The following is a 17,385-nucleotide window of genomic DNA, read 5'->3' as shown; positions in this document are numbered from 1 at the left end:
CCTCCCAAGCCGAGTGACGTGGCCAAAAATCAATCAATAAATAAAAATTAAACAACAAACGGGCCAAGCACTGCCCTTCTCACGGGATGACGAACTAGAAACTGTGAGATGCAACTGAAGTGCTTGGCAATGGCAGGTGGGGCCCAGGACCTCAGGAAGGTTAGGATGGTGGGAACTGAAGGACTTGGGGGTTCAGACATCGCTGGGCCAGGGGTTCTCAGGGCCACTCTAGGGCCGACCAAGGAGGGGCCACCAAGGCTAAGGTTCCCATCAGTCCCCAGAGTGCCCCCACATCACGGGCCTCCACAGATAATGGCAGGGGCAGGAGGGGGGGCAGTACTTCTGCTCAGGAGAGGATTAATAATTTATTTATGACATTTAACAAAACCCAGACATCACCTCATTGGCGTCTCATCAAAGAGTCAGTCCTGAGCACCATGGGCAGGCAGCAGGAGGGGGGAACAGGGCAGGCTTTTACCCTAAGGGACTGGGGCCCGGAAAGAGTGAGGAGGGAGGAGGGTGAGGGCCCAGAGCACTGCCAGGGAGGAGGAGGAAAGAGAGGCAGGAGGGAGGGGATGGGGAGAGAACCCTGGAGGGCCAGGGACACATGAGGGAAAGAGAGGGACAGCCAGACAGAGAGAAGCAAAGACTCAGGGAAGACAGACTTGGAGAACAGACAAAGGGACAGACAGGAGGACAAAGTGAGAAGACAAAGAGAGAGAGGGAAATAAGGACAGAGCCAAAGGCAGAAAGTCTCAAAAGTTCTACCTGCAAAACCCCCAGAAGGTCAGACACTATAGAGTGTGTTCAGTATTTGGCTCAGAGTAGGCATGCACGAAATCTGTGCTGGGTGGGCAAGTAGATGGATGGATAGACAGATGATGGATGGATGGACAGATAGATGAATAGATGAATGGACCAATGGATAGGTGGATGGACTGGACAGATAAATAAATGGATGGGTGGACAGATGGATGCATGGATGGATTCCGTTCAGTTCAGTCACTCAGTCATGTCTGACTCTTTGTGACCCCATAGACTGCAGCACGCCAGGAGGATGGATGATGGATAAATGGATGGATGGATGGATGGATGGATGGAGACTGGGTTGGATGGATGGCTAGCCAGTGGGTGGTGGGTGTATATGGTTAGTTAGTTAGTTTTGTGGTTAGATGGGTAGATGTTCAGAGAGTACATACATGGGTGGGTGGATGAACAAGTGAGTGGGTGATTGAATGAACTGATGAAATAACAGATCAATTGGGAATGAGGGGAGTCTCTCACAGGCCAAGCCACTGATCAAAGAGTGCTGATATTGTGCCTTCCTCCTCTCAGCAAAATGTATTAAATATGATCAGGCTCTCACCATTTCCCCAATGGCGGGGGAACAGGTTAAGAAGACACAGACCTTTGGGAATCATGGTGCTCTCTCCCTCCTGCTCTCTGTGCCCACAGAAGCCTAGGTGGGGCCCAGTCCTGTGGGCTAGGGGTGCACGGGCCAGGCAAGTGCCAGAGTGGTCCTACTACCTGGCCAGGAGAGAAGCTGGGCTCACCAGCTCTAGGAAACCCACCCCCTCTGACTGTGTGGGATGGAAAGGCTGGGCCTACCAGGCAGGGACCTCTGAGGAAAAGGCCTGGAGTGCCAAGCCCTCTTCTCCCTTCCTCCCCACCTCCCTCCAGCCCTTCAAGCCCAGGCTCCCTGCCCCCAGCTTACCAGATGAGGGTGCATGTCTCGGAAGCATTTCCTTGGGGAAAGCAGGCCAACTGCCCCCCTTGGATGGTGCTAATTATAAGCCACACTTTATGGGCACCTATTATGTGCTGGGCACTGTGACCTACATGTTCCACGTGCACCATCTCACCAGTCCTCATAATAACCCCTCTATGAGGTAGCTGGTGCCACACTCCCATTCCACAAGTGGGGACACTGAGGCAGAGGGACCAGGTGTTCTGCCCAAGGTCAGGTCACGAACAAGCAGCAGAGATGGAGCCACTGACTCTCTCAAGCCCTCTCGTGGACTAGCCCACTGAATCCCCAAGAGACTCTGGCAGCCAGGGTCCTTGTGCCCATACCCTGCCCTCCTCCTCCAAGACCCCCTCCTCCCTCCTCCTCACCCACTGGCCTCAATGCCAGAGAGCTGGCCTGGGCAAATCTGGGTGGCAAGAACACTGCTGAGGAGGGTGGGAGACAGGCTGACCGAGGAAAGTAGATGTGACAAGTACTGAGCCCACCACAGCAGATTGAAAACTTGGCGTGACAGCTCCCAGTACACCGGCTTGCCCACTGGCAAACTGCCACATGCCAGACCTGCCGGCCCCCCATCCCTGTGGGCCACGGTCACCAGCTCAGGTTGAGGGTTGCAGAGAGGCTGAAGGGGAGGACAGGGGCCCAGGCAGCCAGCACTTCAGGAGAGACACAAGGCCTAGGCTGAGGCTGTCATCATGTCCAGAGGTCAGGGTGACCCAGGGACCCCCCAGCCCTCAGACTCCAAGAATGAGCCCCTCTCTCCAGCACCCACAGTGCCAGGCACAGTGGGTGGTCACAGGGTCAACCTCAAGGTGGGGAAGCCCACTGATGCAAGTCAGCTGATGATAATATTCCAGAGAAATACTGTCAAGAAAAGGAAGCATTAAAACGGGCCTGGGAATGAGAGGGTGGGCCTACGCTCAGCCGGGAGCTGGAGACCCGAGTAGCAGGAAGGAGGCAGTCGTGAGCCAGGAAATATTGGGTCTGGCAGAGGTCACAGTCAATGTTCAGGGCAGGATGGAACCTGGGGGGTTCCAGAAGAATCTAGAAGGCTAATACATGAGCAAGGAGGTGGGAAGTGGCACTGGGGGTGGAGTAGAACAGGGGCTTTGCAGTCAGTTCACACCAGTGGGCTGGGGTCTGCTTTGTGTTTACAGAGGTGACCCTGGCTGCCGAGCAGAGTGTGGTCGGTGAGGACTGGTTAGGAGGCTTTGCAGTGGACCAGGTAGAGGGGACAGTGGCTGGGACACAGAGAGGGGCTAGGAGCTCAGGAAGGCTCAGGACACGCTCTGAAGGTGTCTCCCTGGGGTCAAGCACCTGGTCTTGTGGAAGGACAAGCTGTAGTCTCTGCTTGGCAGGGCTTTGAGGGGCTTCCTAGAGACCCTGGGGCCAACCCTACCCCCCACACCTGCCTGGAGCAATGGATGCAAGCAGGAGGGAGACAAGGTGGTGGGCAGGCGACTCTGGCCAAGGCCCAAGCCCTCTGGCCCTAAAGGAGTGAGCTGGGTGCCCATCGGCCTGGGGGCACTTCCCTGGCCACCTCCTCTCCCCACTCTCGGAGCCTTGACACAACCAGAGAGATTCAGAGAGTATGGCACAGGGGGACAGAGGACCCCATCAGGGGGTTGGTAAAGTCTTGGAAATAAACCTGTTCATGCACTCTCAGCTGTCCACTGCCCCCATCAACCAGTGCCACAAAGGGCCACGCCCCGAGTGCCATGCACCAAGGAAGCCAGTAACCAGCTTTCCCTAAGCCAGCTTCCGCGGTAGAAAACAGCCCTGGGTTTCAGTGCCTGTGTTGGGCCTCTGTGTTCCCTTCCAGGAAATGGGCCTAATTCCCTGGCCCCCAGGATTAAGAGTCAACCATTGTCCAAGCAACTCCGCCCATGTGGGGCCACCTCACCCCCAATCCCCTCACCCCAGCAGGCCCTTTGCAAACTTGGCCAAACTATCTGAAGAGCAGGGTGAGGCCCCAGTCACCATGTTAAAGGAAGCAAACAAGTGGGGAGGGGTGAGGAGGCCCCCCCAGTGGGCGTGGCCACCTGGTGGGAATCCCGTCTAGGAAGAGACAGAACTGCCACCTGGGTCCTCCCCTTCTCACCTCCTGCATGCAGGAGTTGAGGTGCCAATGTGCGGAATACTCTTGCCCCTGGAAAAGGGGCTCCGGGGGCCAAACAGCACACTCAAGGGCGAGGAAGGGCTCCCGCAGTTCCCGCAAGTCCCCTGGGAGGCCAGAAGGGGCCATGACTTGGTGTGGGGACGCTGAGATGTGACAGAGTCCTCCGGAAGGGAACGAAGAAAGGGAACGAAGACGGCCGGCCCACAGTGTGAGGCCCTGCCCAGCTGTGCCGGGAGGGGAACGTCCCAAACACACGGTGAGCAGTTAAGTAAGGAATGATCCTGCAAGGTTGCCCCTGAGGCACAAGCCCTGTTTTCTGCTGAATTCAGGAGAGGGATGGAAAGGCAGGGGCGGTGGCCCTGGGAGTCAGGCCCGGAGCCAAAGCAGGGTGGGCTGGGAACACCACTAGGCGGGCGACCGCGGGCTGGAGACGCCGGCCGGCGCTAGGGCGCGCCAGGACGACGCCGGCGGCCCGGGCAAAGTGCTGGGGAGCGGCGGTCGCGGCACTCGGCGGCCGGGAACCGGGAGCGGAGTCCGAGCCCGCGCGCCTCAGCCTGGAGCCTTCGTGGGCCCGGAGAGAAGTCGCCCCTGCTCGGGCGCTCGCCCGGTCCCCTAGTCCGTCCCGTCCTCCGCCCGCTCCGGGCCCCACCCAGCCCACCCAGGAGCCGAGATAGGCCGGGTCCCAGTATCTGGTCCCGCCAGCCCCGCCGGTCCCCGCGAGGGCAAGGGTGCGCGGTGCGGGGCGAGAGCGTGGGGTGCGCGGCTCCAGCAGCCGAGCGCGATTCCCGCCCCCTTCAAGGGCACGCGGGCTGACCCCCGCGGCGCCGCGCCCCTTCCCCGCTTCGGGCGCCCGGCGCAGGCCCCCGGCGGTCCTCCGCCCGCACCGTGGCCAGGGTGGCCCCAATAGCACCCGCCCTTGGCGGCCCGCGCGCCGCGCCCCGGCGCTCGCCCAGCCCCGCGCCCTTGGCCGCGCGGCGCCAGCAGGGCGGGAGCGCAGCCCGCAGCCCGGCGCCCCCTCCCGCGCGCCGCCAGCGCCGCCCGCGAGGTCCGGCCCCCGGGCCCAGCCGGTCCCCGCGCCCCCCGCCGCCCCGGCCCCGAGCGCAGCCGGCGCCCCGCTCACCTGACATCTCGTCCTCGTTCTCCATCTCGTCCGTGAACAGCCGCGGCAGCTCCTCCTCGGTGCCCAGCGGGCCCCGCATGCCCGGCACGGGGGGGAGGGGAGGTGGGCGCCCCCCCTCCCGCCGGGCGCGGTGCCAGCCTTAACCCGTGAGCTGCCGGACGGGCGCGCGAGGCGGGCGAGGCGGCCTCGGCGAGAAGATGGCGGCCGCCTGCCCCCCCCCCCCCCCAAACCTCCACCCCCCCGTCTCGACCCCCTTCTTCTCGGCCGCCTTCGCCCAGCTCCCCGCAAAGCCCGGGCTGCTCCGCCCACCGCGCCCCTAAGCCCGAGTCCCGCAGCCGGCCGAGGTGGTGGCGGCAGAGCCGGCGGCACGGCGGCACGGCGGGGGGGCGGCACACATGCCCGGATTGTGACGTCCAGTCTGGTTGCTGTGGCAACCCCATCCCATCGTTCCGGCAGCGCGACTAGTTAACAGCAGAGAACAAGTTGGGGGGACTAGTCCGGAGCCTCCGGGTGCGGGGTGGGGGACCCGGCACTCCGGCAGGGGGAGCCGTCGAGGCTCCCGCGCGCCCGGGGACCCGACGGCCAAGCGGGCAGCTGGGACACGGGCGGGCCGGGCCCAGTGGAGGCAGGGAAGGGCCGGCCCGCGCGTACCCGCGGCAGGGCCCGCTGCCCCCGCCATCCCCGCCGCCCCCGCCCGGGAAGGGTCCCCAAGGGCGCAGGGGCCGGGTCCCCGGAGCAGCGGGCAGCGAGCTTCCTCACTACTCATACGCGCCCCGCCCCTGGTCGCCTCGCACCGAGCCAAACACGCTTCTATAACCCCCTTTCCAAAGAACATTCGAAGAAAAAAGCGTTCCGCACTTGGGGAAGGGCCGATCTGGAGACAGCGGGTCTGATTCCTCCAGAAAAATCTGCAGGCTGGCTCCTCCCTCACTCCATCGCACGCGGCTCCCACCGCCCACGTACCCCTCCCAAAACGCCCCTCCTGGCCGGTCGGCTTTAAATACATCCAGCCCCTCGGGGGTGAGGGGGAACCGCGTTCTCTGTGCCCAAAACTCCCGCTCTGAAGCGACACCTGTCGCGGAGTGGGAAGGAACCGCGCCCCCAGTCCTCGGGTGTTAAAGGTGAAGAGGGAGGCCAGAGCCCTGGGGAGCAAAACTGGAATTTTAAATAAGCGCTGCCAGTCTCGGCTGCAGCGAGTCTTAAAGCTACTCTAAGAACGCAAAAGTTTCAGCGAAGGACAGGCTGGCCGGCCTTCTAATCCTGGAAGAGCCCGGAACCCTCACCTCACTGCCTGGGGCCAGACATCTCTGGAGGAACCCCCTGGAGACCCCGTGGCGCCAGCGACCCGCAGGAACCACCTGACTCCGGAAGCCCAAAGCAGCTGTGAGACGGTCTCCTCTCTGGCATCCACCTCTCTGGTCTTGGCTGAACACCTGCTTCCTCCAGGTGGACAGACACCAGTACCCATGCCACACTGGCATCAACAGGCAGGCTCACCCTTCCTGGGGCCTTTGAGGAGCCAGGAGAGTTGTGGGCGCTTAGCGAAGTCTCCCAGCACAAGACCTCTTAAGGAGGTGGCCTGAAGGGGACAGGTGATGCAGGGAAGGCTGCAAAGATGTGTCCCACATTCCTCCTCTCCCTTTCCGTCTAATGAATTGCCAGTAAGTCTCAAACCAAAGATCCTGTTCATTCACTCCTGGGCAAGGACAGGTCTGTCCAGCCTCCTGGACAAAGTGCAGGGAGCTGGGAATACCATCTCTTGAATTGCTTTTAAACCACATTAGGAGAGACATTGAATCCACCCTGGGCAGGCACCCTGCCAGTGTCAAGGGACAGGCAGGGAGGAGGCGGGCTAAGAAAGCAAGGGCCCCTCCCGGTCTCCTGAAGCTGTATTTCACCTCCTGGGCACCTAGCTGAGGGAGCCTCAATCACGGATGCCTCAGCAGGCCTGCATTTTCCCCAGCAAGGCTGCCTTCCTCTTCCCAGACCTCCTGTCTTCCTGAAAGATAACCATCCAGGAGAAAACCCTAAAAACTGCCCACCCTTTTGTCACCAGCCTTGCCCCCTGCCCCTCCTGGATGGAGGAATTGGGTCAGGGCACTTCCACAGGTCCCCTGGCCCACTCTAGAGAAGCTGGGACCTACAGTATTGCCCGTCACCAGAAAGCCCCTCACCACACAGGAACCACTAACTGTGGCTCCTGTTCCCAAGGTGAGGTTGAGAAAGTCAGATATCTTTCAACCAAGAAGAGTTCCAGCTGCTTAATTTCACAAATCAGTCGTGATGTTAGTCATCATCCTCCACCATAACTAGAGCAGTCCTTTCTGAGAAAAACCCACACAGCAAAGAAGATCCAGCAAAACCAAAATATATATATATTGACTCTGTCCAAGGTTACCAAGCAAAGGCCATGGTACTGCCAAATCTGTGGTTGTCTGGCCAGGGACCCACCTCCTAGGGGTGTGCCCCCTCACAGGAAAGGGTCAGCACAGGACCCTACATACAGCCTTGAGAAGTTTGGGAGCAAGTCAGAAGACGGGCCAGGCAGCGAAAGGGAGACAAAAGCAGACTGCCAAAGCCAGTTTCCAGGCTCACCTGAGCCTATCAGTGGCTGGAGGACCATTATCAACTTACGGAGATGCTGCCCACCTTCCAAGAAACCAAGTGAGCCCTAAAAATGCTGAGGTCTACATGCCCCATTAATTTTGACCAGTTGTCTTAGTATATGACATGATCAAACCGTCCCACTTTCTCCATGTCTGTGACACGTTTCTGAACACCTCAGTGCTAGGCACCACTGATTGGCCGGAACTCATCTATTTCAACAAGGCTCCTCCTGAAATGCTGCAAGGATGACATGACAGAAAAGCACACCTCCACCACTGAAGGAGTCATGGGGTGTGTGGGGTGGTCACAGGGGCCTTTGAAAGGAAAACAAAGTTAAACCTTTAGTTAAAGAGCTGGTATTGATCAAGCCAAGGGTGAGGTGGAGTTGGAGTCAGCTGAGAACAAGACTGTACCAACTTCCTACTTCACTACCTGCATGAACTGAAATCTCAGCTTCAAACTCTCCATGACCTAATCTTTTCCTGTGCCTTGATCAGGCAGGTGAGTCACGAGGCAAGACAGATCAAAAGGAAATTGGTCTAAAATGTAGCCCAGGCCCAGCTGGTATAATGGGTGCCAAGTAATTCAAGTTCACATCACATCCATCAGAAAGTCATGTGTTTGCCAAGTTATTTCTCTGGCTCTGGGTCTGAAGAAATTCTACATGGAGAGTTTGGTTATAGTACTCTCCAGAACCTGAGGCACAGCAACATAACTAAGGTGAAGAAATTTTTGAGGGAATAAAATACACATGTTCTTATCAAACTTAATGAAGTTCAAGGTCATTGCTGGTACAGCAGAACAACCAATTTTTTTGTTGTTAAACAGATTAACATGAAGTCCTTTAAAAAAAAATCCTTGCACAATAATAGTAGCCAGGTGTAGCCACTTTTGTATGTGATCAGAAGTCAAAACACAAGAGTTTAAAAAGGCACAGAAAAACCAAGAAGTTTCAATTTTATTACAAATTTTAAATCCTGGGAATAGTTTAAAAGAAAAAACTTATATACTAATTTTAGCCCAGGGATAATTTTTTACAATCCAACTAAGGTTTCTATAATGGAACATCAGTGCAACAAACAAGTACAATTTGCAAACCCAAATCACAACCTTGCTAACAAAATTAATAATCATAGTAAGGGACAGTACCAAAGAGCTTCAGTTAAATTTGAAAGAAACCCTGTCTTCTCTAGAACAGAAACATGCAAATAATTCTGCTTCAAGAAATTTGCATAGAGAATGGTACTTTACCACAAATGAACTTGCAAACCCTCAATGTTAAATTCAACTCAAAAAGCACCAAATGTTAACATTTCTAACTATGCAACTATCAAGAATGTAAGAATTGCAGGTGTGGAAATGAACCATAGGCAAGCTCTGGAAGACCATGAATTTGTTATATCATCTTAAGACAATGCACTTTCCTGCAGGATGGTTTAGACTTGAGGGCACCTTAAGGTATTAGATCCTCTTCTCCCTCTTGATTCTATCAGCAAATCACATCTTTACAATCTTAATGACCTCGGATCTTTAGCCTCTACACACAGGGCAACAGAACCCATTGTGGGAATAGTATGGTGGGAACACTGCCTTCAGTTTGGTCTGTAGAATGACATTAAGTCCAGCTGTGGCCTAAACGGAGTGACTATTCCCTGGGCATCTGGACACTTCTCTTCAGCCTGAGTTGTCTCCCAGCCCCTTTCCTTCACACCCAACCCCAATTAGACTCCAGAGCTCTGGGCATCGAAGAATTTCGATCCCAACCCATGTGTCGATCCCACAGATCCTCACCCCCTTCTGCAAACTCCACTACTCCTCATCTCCAGCTCCCCCTGCTGGGGTCAGAATGACAGTTTGCTGCAAAGACTTGCACAAACAATTATTTTACAAATTCCTATACTGTAGACCTTTCCTTAATCCAACACCTGGGACTTTTACAAGAGCCACTCCCTAGACCCTTTCCTGAGGGGGAGCAGAATACAAGGCAACACTGAAGGACCACATTTTATTTCTATGGGAAGAAAAAGGATTAGCATACATAGTAACCATGTGTATCTAGAGTAATTTGTGATCACAAAATGAAGACAGAATCACAAAACTGCCCCAGAACCCTGCATTTTTTCAACACTGCCACTTTCCCAAAAGAGAACCTCAGAAGCAAGTGCCTGGTTCTGCCTGCAGTGAATCGGGAGTTGCCACGTTTGTATTCCTCAGCCTTTGAGAGGTACCAAATGGAACTGACAACTCACCCCCAACCCCCAGGCCCTCCTCCACCTGCTCAGCGTCACACAAGTCAGTTCCCTCGAAGGAGCCTTAGCTCTGTTTTGCTATTTCTACCACAAGAATTGAAATCTTTAAGCAGAAAAAAAGTTCAATAACAAGTGAGAGACAGCCCAAGTGAAGCCCTTTTACTATGAGTTCCAATTTTGTTCAGTCCACACTGCAGAGATACAAGGAAAACCACCATTTTGGTTGATAAATTTTATTTAAGAACTTATACAAATATTCCCATTTGAGTTTTAATCCTCATCTTCCTCCTCTTCTTCATCTTGATTAATCTGGAAGTAACGCAATTCGTAACTTTCTTTGCTGTTAGCGACTACGCGTAACCAATCTCGTAGATTATTCTTCTTCAAATATTTTTTGGTAAGATATTTCAAATACCTGCAGAGAAAGAACACTTGAGAACTCCACTAGACACAAGACATTCTTATATTCTGAAACACTGTAACTTTTATGAAACCTGTGCATTCAAAGTCACTACAATTCAAGGTATTTTCCCATGGTTCAAAAAATGGCAGTTGGGAAATATACCTAGTCACTGTTCTAATGAGAATAAACATCAGCCACATTTCTTCTAACTAACCTGGCCATAAAAATAAGAACAGATTAAGATGTGACCGCTGTCCATGAAACAAGAGCCATCATCTAGAAAATGGTCTGTAGTGACCACTGGGGAAAGAGATCAAGGTGGTCACTTGGAAGTTAAGCACACAATCTTAATACCTTTTATTGAGAAATTGCTGGGTCCCTAACAAGCTCCAAGTACTTCACCTCATTGACTAAAACCTCCTTTTAAGGTTGCTGGCTCCCGGGACCGCAGCTCAGGGCCCTGTCACATTCTCACTCCCACTTTGAGATGTCCATCTCCCACCCCCACCCCCAACTGCCCTAACTCAAGCTGTGCACCTATGCACCTGGTCTCCTTAGTCCACTCGCCCAGTGGCCACCTAAGCCTATGTGAGCTAAGCCTCACCCCCAAACACTGCTGTCAGGAAACCGTTCACCTAAAGGCAACAATGGCTCTTTCGCTCAACACAAAGCCCACAATCCTGCTCTCTCATCCATCTGCTTATGAGGCCCTGGGGTTTATCTATTCTGGCATCTTCCCAGAACCATAAAGAGGGAATGGAATGTTCAGCAAACCCACCACTGGGCAAGTTAGTCTTTCTAGACATCAGTGTCATCCTCTATAAAACAGGACTCAAGATACTCACCATCTCTTCAGACTGGTACAAGGACTAAATGAGATGCACTGGCAAACTCGGGCACTTTAGATGGGACCAAGTGTTAACAAACCGAGAAACCCGAGACCTCCAGGAAACGAACAATGTTCCACTGTGTTACTTACGCCAACCAAGTAATCTTCACAAAGATGTGAAGATCTCAGTTCAATTCTACCCACTTTTCCCTACATAAAAATAAAACAATTTGGTCGTTTCACCTACAAAGTATTCTCTTTTATTTCCATTTACTATTTCTACTATATTATATCTAGGTAAAGTGGGTTAATTCAAAAGTTAAGGTGGCTGGAGTGTTTTCATAATAGAATACGGGGGGAAGCTAGGTTAAAACACAGAAGTTCAGAGATAAGTGAGAAATGTTCCACTGGTCCCTGGTGGTCCAATGGTTAAGACTCCAAGCTTCCACTGCAGGGGGCACGTGTTTGATCCCTGGTCAAGAACTAGATCCCGCTTGGTGTGGCCAAAAGAACGTTCTAGATTAGGAGCCCCTTAAATGTTTCAAGAAAACATAGTTCTAACAGATCAGGTTCTTTTCCTTTCCTACTTGTCAAACAAGAGAAAATCTGTGAAAACTGAAGTGACACGGGTTAGGAGACATTCTCACACTAGGTTAGGAGATTTGGAAACAGACCACAGGACGGCAGGCTCTTCCCTGCGAGCTCAGCGGGGGCTGGTGGGGCAGGTGTTAAGTACACCTTGGAGGCCCTTCGGTTATCCTGTCTCTCATGCCATCTAACTGCCTTCTGCATTCATAAAATAACTCAGCCAGGCAGAAGGGGAGTAATTCAGGGACTTCTCTGGCAGGCCAGTGGTTAGAACTCCATGCTTCCACTGCTGGGGGCCTGGATTCAATTCCTGATCAGGGGACTAAGATTCCACAAGTCACACAGCCAGAAAAAAAAGGAGTAGTTCTAAAGTCATCTCTCTTTTTTTAATTTAAATTTTATTTTTTTTAACACCAAAAACATTTTGTATCGGGATAGTCAATTAACAATGTTGTGATAGTTTCAGGTGAATAGTGAAGAGACCCAGCCATTTGCTGATTGATTTAGTTAAAAACATAAGCAAAGTGGAATTCCCTGGTGGTCCAGTGGTTAGGACACAGCACTTTCACTGCCAAGGGTAAGGGTTCAATCTCTGGTCTGGGAACTAAGATCCTGCCAATCACGTGGTATGGACCAAAAAAATAAATAAATGGGCCTACAGGAATTAAATGAGGTGGCTTCAGTCTAAACTGAGATTTCTGATCCCTCATCTAATTATGGTAGCATTTACAGGAAAAAAAGCCTAGTGTTGCTGCAGTCCACAGGGTCGAAAAAGAATGGGATACGACTTAGCAACTGAACAAAAGGGAAAAAAAAACAGAATTAAAAATAAAAATGAAAGCTGTTCAAAGTGATCTAGAGGCAAAGGAAGTAATATGCTCACTTTTAAGAATACAGTCTAAGCAAGTCTGAGCATCATTTACTGCTGGAAATCCTTTAGCCCAGAGGTCCCCAAACCCCAAGCCGTGAGACTCGTCTGGTCCGAAGCCTGATAGGAAGTGGGCCACAGAGCAGGATGTGAGCAGTGGGCCAGACAGCGAAGTTCCCCATGGCTTGTATTATTGCCAGAACCATTCCCCCCCACCATGGAAAAACTGTCTTCCAGAAAACTGGTCCCTGGTGCCAAAAAGGCTGGGGACCACTGCTTTAGGCTGCGGAAAACAAAACTGCAGAGAACTACCAAGAGGTGAATACTTTTAACTACCACAGTAACATTCGTTCATTCACCACCCCTCACACTGGACACTGCTCCAGAAGTTAACAGAGGCAACCACAAAGCAAATGACTCTGCAGGGAGCAACCTTCCTGGCCAGGGTGGGTGGGAACCTTAGCTGAGGAAACAGACAAGTAACGCCTCTCATTCCCATACCTTTTGGAAAAGGGCACCTCGGAAGTTACAGTAATCTTGCTCTTGCTTCTTTCGATGGTTACGACACCGCCACCCAGGTTGCCAGCTTTTCCATTCACCTTGATCCTCTCCTGAAGAAACTGCTCCTGTAGAAATCGTCAAATGGACCGGTTAGTGAGGAGACTAGTTCACCCATGTCACCAGCAAAACACTTTTTAATTTTCTTTAATTTCTCTTCTTCTGGTAAAGAATCCACCTGCAATGCAGACCTGGGTTCAATCCCGGGGTTGGGAAGATCCTCTGGAGAAGGGAAAGGCTACCCACTCCAGTATTCTGACCTAGAGAATTCCATGGACTGTATAGTCCATGGGGTCACAAAGAGTTGGACATGACTGAACCATTTTCACACACTACTTATTTTTAATTTTTTGGCCGCGCCACGTGGCATGTGGGATCTTAGCTCTCTGACCAGGGATCGAACCCACAACCCCTGCATTAGAAGCATAGAGCCTTAACCACTGGACCATCAGGAAAAGTCCCAAAGTATTTTTTTATACTCCTATCTCTAAGCATATAGCTGGTCGTATGTTCAGTCTCTGACTCTTGGGTCAAGAGTAAAGAGTATACAGGAAACCTAGGCCCAAGCTTACATCTGTAGATATAGGCAAAAAAAATGGCAAGCAGCCTCTGAACCTAAGACATATAAAGCACTGTCCTCAGTGTGATCAGAGAAAATAAATCTTCAACCACGCAGAAGAACAAAAACACATGGCAACCAGAGCTGAGGGGCCACGTGCACCAACACTGAAGAGCAGGAGGGACACTGGCCCAGAAGCCCAGAGACGGGACTCGGAAAACCCCAGAGGAAGCCTGGGCTGGCCATTCACCTCTCGGACCAAAAAGGAGGACTTTTATGGTTTTCTTGATATTGCAAAGACAGGAAGGCCCTTCAGCTCCCATCCCTACAGTCCTCTATTTAAAAACTCCAATCTGGGGACTTTCCTGCTGGTACTAGGACTCTGAGCTTCCACTGTAGGGAACATGGATTCAATCCCTGGTCAGGGAACTAAGATCCCAAATGCTGCACAACACAGCCCAAAAAAAAAAAAAAAAGACACCAATATACATTACGTTAACTGTCGACAGGAAGTGTGATGAGGTCAGAAATCTCAACTTTTGTGTCTTAGACTCATAAACAACTGTTTTCTATCCTAAGGAGGCACCTAAAACAAAGACAGTCACATACACATATTGAGAGACAGTGGAGGGAATAATGGCAGAACAGGGCCATCAGACACAATGTGGAAGAAGCTACAAGTTAGGAGGGACAAGAGGCACAGAGAAAAGCAAGAAGACAGAAGGAACACGGAGCCACGGAGGGACCTGCAGGCCAGGCCAGGGCCACGCACGGCAGGCATCTACAAGAGGGCAATCAACTACAGGCTACCCAGACACCACACTTTGTAAGTCGTGGCCATAGGCCAAGCTGCTAATTTTTTAATTTGAAAATTATTCTTGTTGTAATGATATTAATCTTGGCAATAGCTGACCTCTGGAGACTTAAGAGAAAATGTCGACTTAGGGCTCCACACAACAGTATGTCTGAACTCCCCCAAGCTTTGCTTGGCTATGGAGAAGCAAAGCGTAAAATGCCAGAACCAAGTTGCAGATTCCAAAATGTGGCAATTAGGTTCATTTTTTCTAGATTTAGGTGAAATAGAGGAGTATTGGGGAATGGGGCCAACATGAGGGCAAAAAAATCAGTACAGAGCAAGGTCTGAAAAAAACCAAGCTACAATTACAAATCAGCAAGCAGGATATTTTCGCATGAATACTGAAGCTCTAGCACTTAATACAACAGAAAGCTCAAGGAGATGCTGTCCTCTGTCCAAGGCCCCAGAACCAAGCATCAGGCCGAGGGCACAGGCAGCCCCTGGGCCCAAAACGTCAGCGTCAGGGCCAAGCTTACACCTAAACACACCTAAGTGCAGAGGAGATGCTGGATCCAAGGAAGTTCACCAGATAAATTTTAAGTAAGATCTTTTTGGAAACTGAAGAAGAAAAGGTGGCCCTCTGGCAGTGACTTGCTCCAGTGCATCTCCTTTACTCTTCACTGTCACACCCCTGAGAAAGCAAGGCTTAGAACCAGAAGCAGACAGAGATCCAGAGTCGAACCCAACAGCAAGACCTGCAGAGCAGCCTGAGCCTGCAAACAAAGAGGCTCCAATATGTCTTCTCAGCAATATCCGAAAGGGTTTGCTACTGTCCAGAGTGGCATCAGGGGGTAACTTACAAAATTGGCGGCATCCATGATTCCATCTTCTACAGGGTGGGTACAGTCCAGAGTGAATTTTAGGACTTGCTTCTTTTTTTTGCCCCCCTTCGCCACAAGCTTTTTCTAAGAATAGGATAAAAATGACAAGAGAGATAAAGGCATAACCAGTCAAAAACAAAAAAATTAACAGAAGTGGAAAGACCAGAGTTGTAAAAGTACACACAAATGCAAAAACCACGGGATTCTGTTCCCCTGCAAGGGCGCCAAGGATAGAGGATGGATAATACTCAGGATGCTGCTCTGGGGTCATGCCCTCTAGAAAAGGAAACTCATTACAGCACTCTTTTCCCATTTACACTTTCCAGCATCCCTAGTTTCCAGGCGAATAATGGAAGGTCTGTTAGTTTAAGAACTACAATAAAAGAAATGCTTCCTTTTATTCACTCTAAAATTTCCAAAATAAAGAAACACTCACTTGTTTTCTTCCAGGATTAAGGCACAGGCATGAAAATGCCTTGCATACCTAAAACAATTTTAATCTGAATTGAATACATGTCCTAACTTTTCCGACTCAGGGGCCAATCCAGTTTATCTGTTTTTTACCTTCGTCCTGTCTCATCCACTTTCTCAGGACAGTGACCAGAACCACACATCCTAGCAGCCCATCTAACCCCAAATGGAACAAGGGTCTAGCTAAAGGTTCTAATTACAACAAGACTGTTGACAGTTTCTGGCCTTCTAACTGATTTAACCTCTGAATGAGCACTTTCAAACCACCAGTTTAGCTACAAGGTTCCAGCTCCTTCATTCTCACAAAGATCCTTATATAAATATTCTCCCTCTACAAATTCCAACTCCAATTTAAAAAAAAAAAGCACTTGGACAACATACTTACCTGTAGTTGCACTTTAAAAGCCATTCAGAATCTAAAAAGACCTTTCCAAGAACACATTTCACATCCTTTCCTGTCTCAAAGAACTTCACCTAAAACTTGTATTAACTGGATGAATTTTTCAAACACTTAGGCTTCGACAAAAGTCACTCATTCTTTTCCTTCCTAACATGTCTTCCTAGTAACAATCAAAGGGGCTGCTTTAAGCCCCGGAAACACACAATCAGCAAGCAGAGGACCTGCCGGCAGGATACGGGCTTCATACCCCCCACACCATGGTTTTAAATCAAAAACATACAAAGGCCTAAAAGCATTAAAGGCCCAAGCAGGTAGAAAGCTGGAGATGCGCCCAAACTGTTAATAAAGGTGTCCCAACAAAGAAGGGTAGGGAAACTTTCTCCAAGTAACCTGGAAGGAGACCATCTACAGCCAGTGACATGAGGGCGCCACACGGCCCAGGCTCAGCCTGGCCGACACAGAATCCAACTGGGCCCTCTCCGGACACCGGAAAGGGTCTGCAGAGCTGCGCCCTTTAAGATCTAACTTCCTCCGGAGACGCGAGAGGGTCCTCTAGCCCAGGCCTCCTCGTGAAAACTGGCCAGTGAGGCCTCCTTTCGTGGACCCTGCCACTGATCCCCTGAGTCCGCAACAGGTTTTCCGGTTGCTCACGGTCCCCGAGAGTGGCAGGTCCCCTCCTTCCCCTCCCGCCGCCCAGGTAACCGGGCCCAGGCCTCGGCTGCCTTACGCCGGCTCCAAGGATCGCTGACCAGCCCAGGCTGCAATCTCAGTCCCCCAGCTCCCTGTTGACCACAGGCAGGAGCCCAAGCCCGAGCGGCGGCTTCCGAAAGCCCCACATCTCCCCCTCGCGCCTCGGGCCGCGGCCGCCTCCGCCCACAACGTGCGGGGATCGGCGGCCACCCTGGCTCACTCCGGTCGGCCTGCTAGCCAGGCCCCGGTAGGACGATGCTGAGCGCCGTCCGCCAAGAGCCACGTAGGGGCCGGGCCGGTGAGGCCCACGTGCTTCCCCCAGAACCCAGGCCTCACGCGGAGTCATACTAACCACAGGCGCCATGGCGGCAGCGGAGGCAGAAAGGGAGGTGAGCGAAATACGCAGACGCAAAGAAGCCGCAGCGCGCAGAGCACGCAGGGCTCAGGCCGTACTAATCTCTCTGCCACGCCCCTCGGTCGCCACTGTCTTGCCCCGTTCT

The 17,385-nt window shown here is 52.1% G+C and overlaps 2 protein-coding genes across 3 annotated transcripts in view; both read right to left on the bottom strand.

Annotated features, from left to right (window-relative positions):
* The window catches only part of CHD5 (chromodomain helicase DNA binding protein 5), a 68,298-nt gene extending 62,935 nt beyond the window's left edge, over positions 1 to 5,363 (bottom strand). The window contains exon 1 of one of the 2 annotated variants that reach the window (XM_043923289.1): positions 4,987 to 5,363. In XM_043923289.1, the coding sequence (XP_043779224.1) occupies positions 4,987 to 5,065 (79 nt within the window). In that variant the 5' untranslated portion in view covers positions 5,066 to 5,363. The remainder of the gene's footprint in view (positions 1 to 4,986) is intronic. The other variant, XM_043923290.1, reaches the window with a different exon arrangement.
* Positions 5,364 to 10,064: 4,701 nt separating this feature from the next.
* On the bottom strand, positions 10,065 to 17,338 carry RPL22 (ribosomal protein L22). The gene is made up of 4 exons (XM_043923325.1): positions 17,238 to 17,338; positions 15,304 to 15,408; positions 13,032 to 13,156; positions 10,065 to 10,257 (listed from the first exon to the last, which is right to left on the bottom strand). Exons 1-4 carry the CDS (start codon positions 17,247 to 17,249, stop codon positions 10,113 to 10,115), a joined length of 387 nt encoding a protein of 128 aa, XP_043779260.1. The 5' UTR covers positions 17,250 to 17,338; the 3' UTR covers positions 10,065 to 10,112.
* Between the last annotated feature and the right edge of the window lie 47 nt (positions 17,339 to 17,385).

The sequence above is a fragment of the Cervus elaphus genome, chromosome 14 (assembly GCF_910594005.1).
Source record: "Cervus elaphus chromosome 14, mCerEla1.1, whole genome shotgun sequence".
Lineage (NCBI taxonomy): Eukaryota > Metazoa > Chordata > Mammalia > Artiodactyla > Cervidae > Cervus > Cervus elaphus.
The sequence above is the reverse complement of the archived record's forward strand: the minus strand, read 5'-3'. Positions and strand labels throughout refer to the sequence as shown.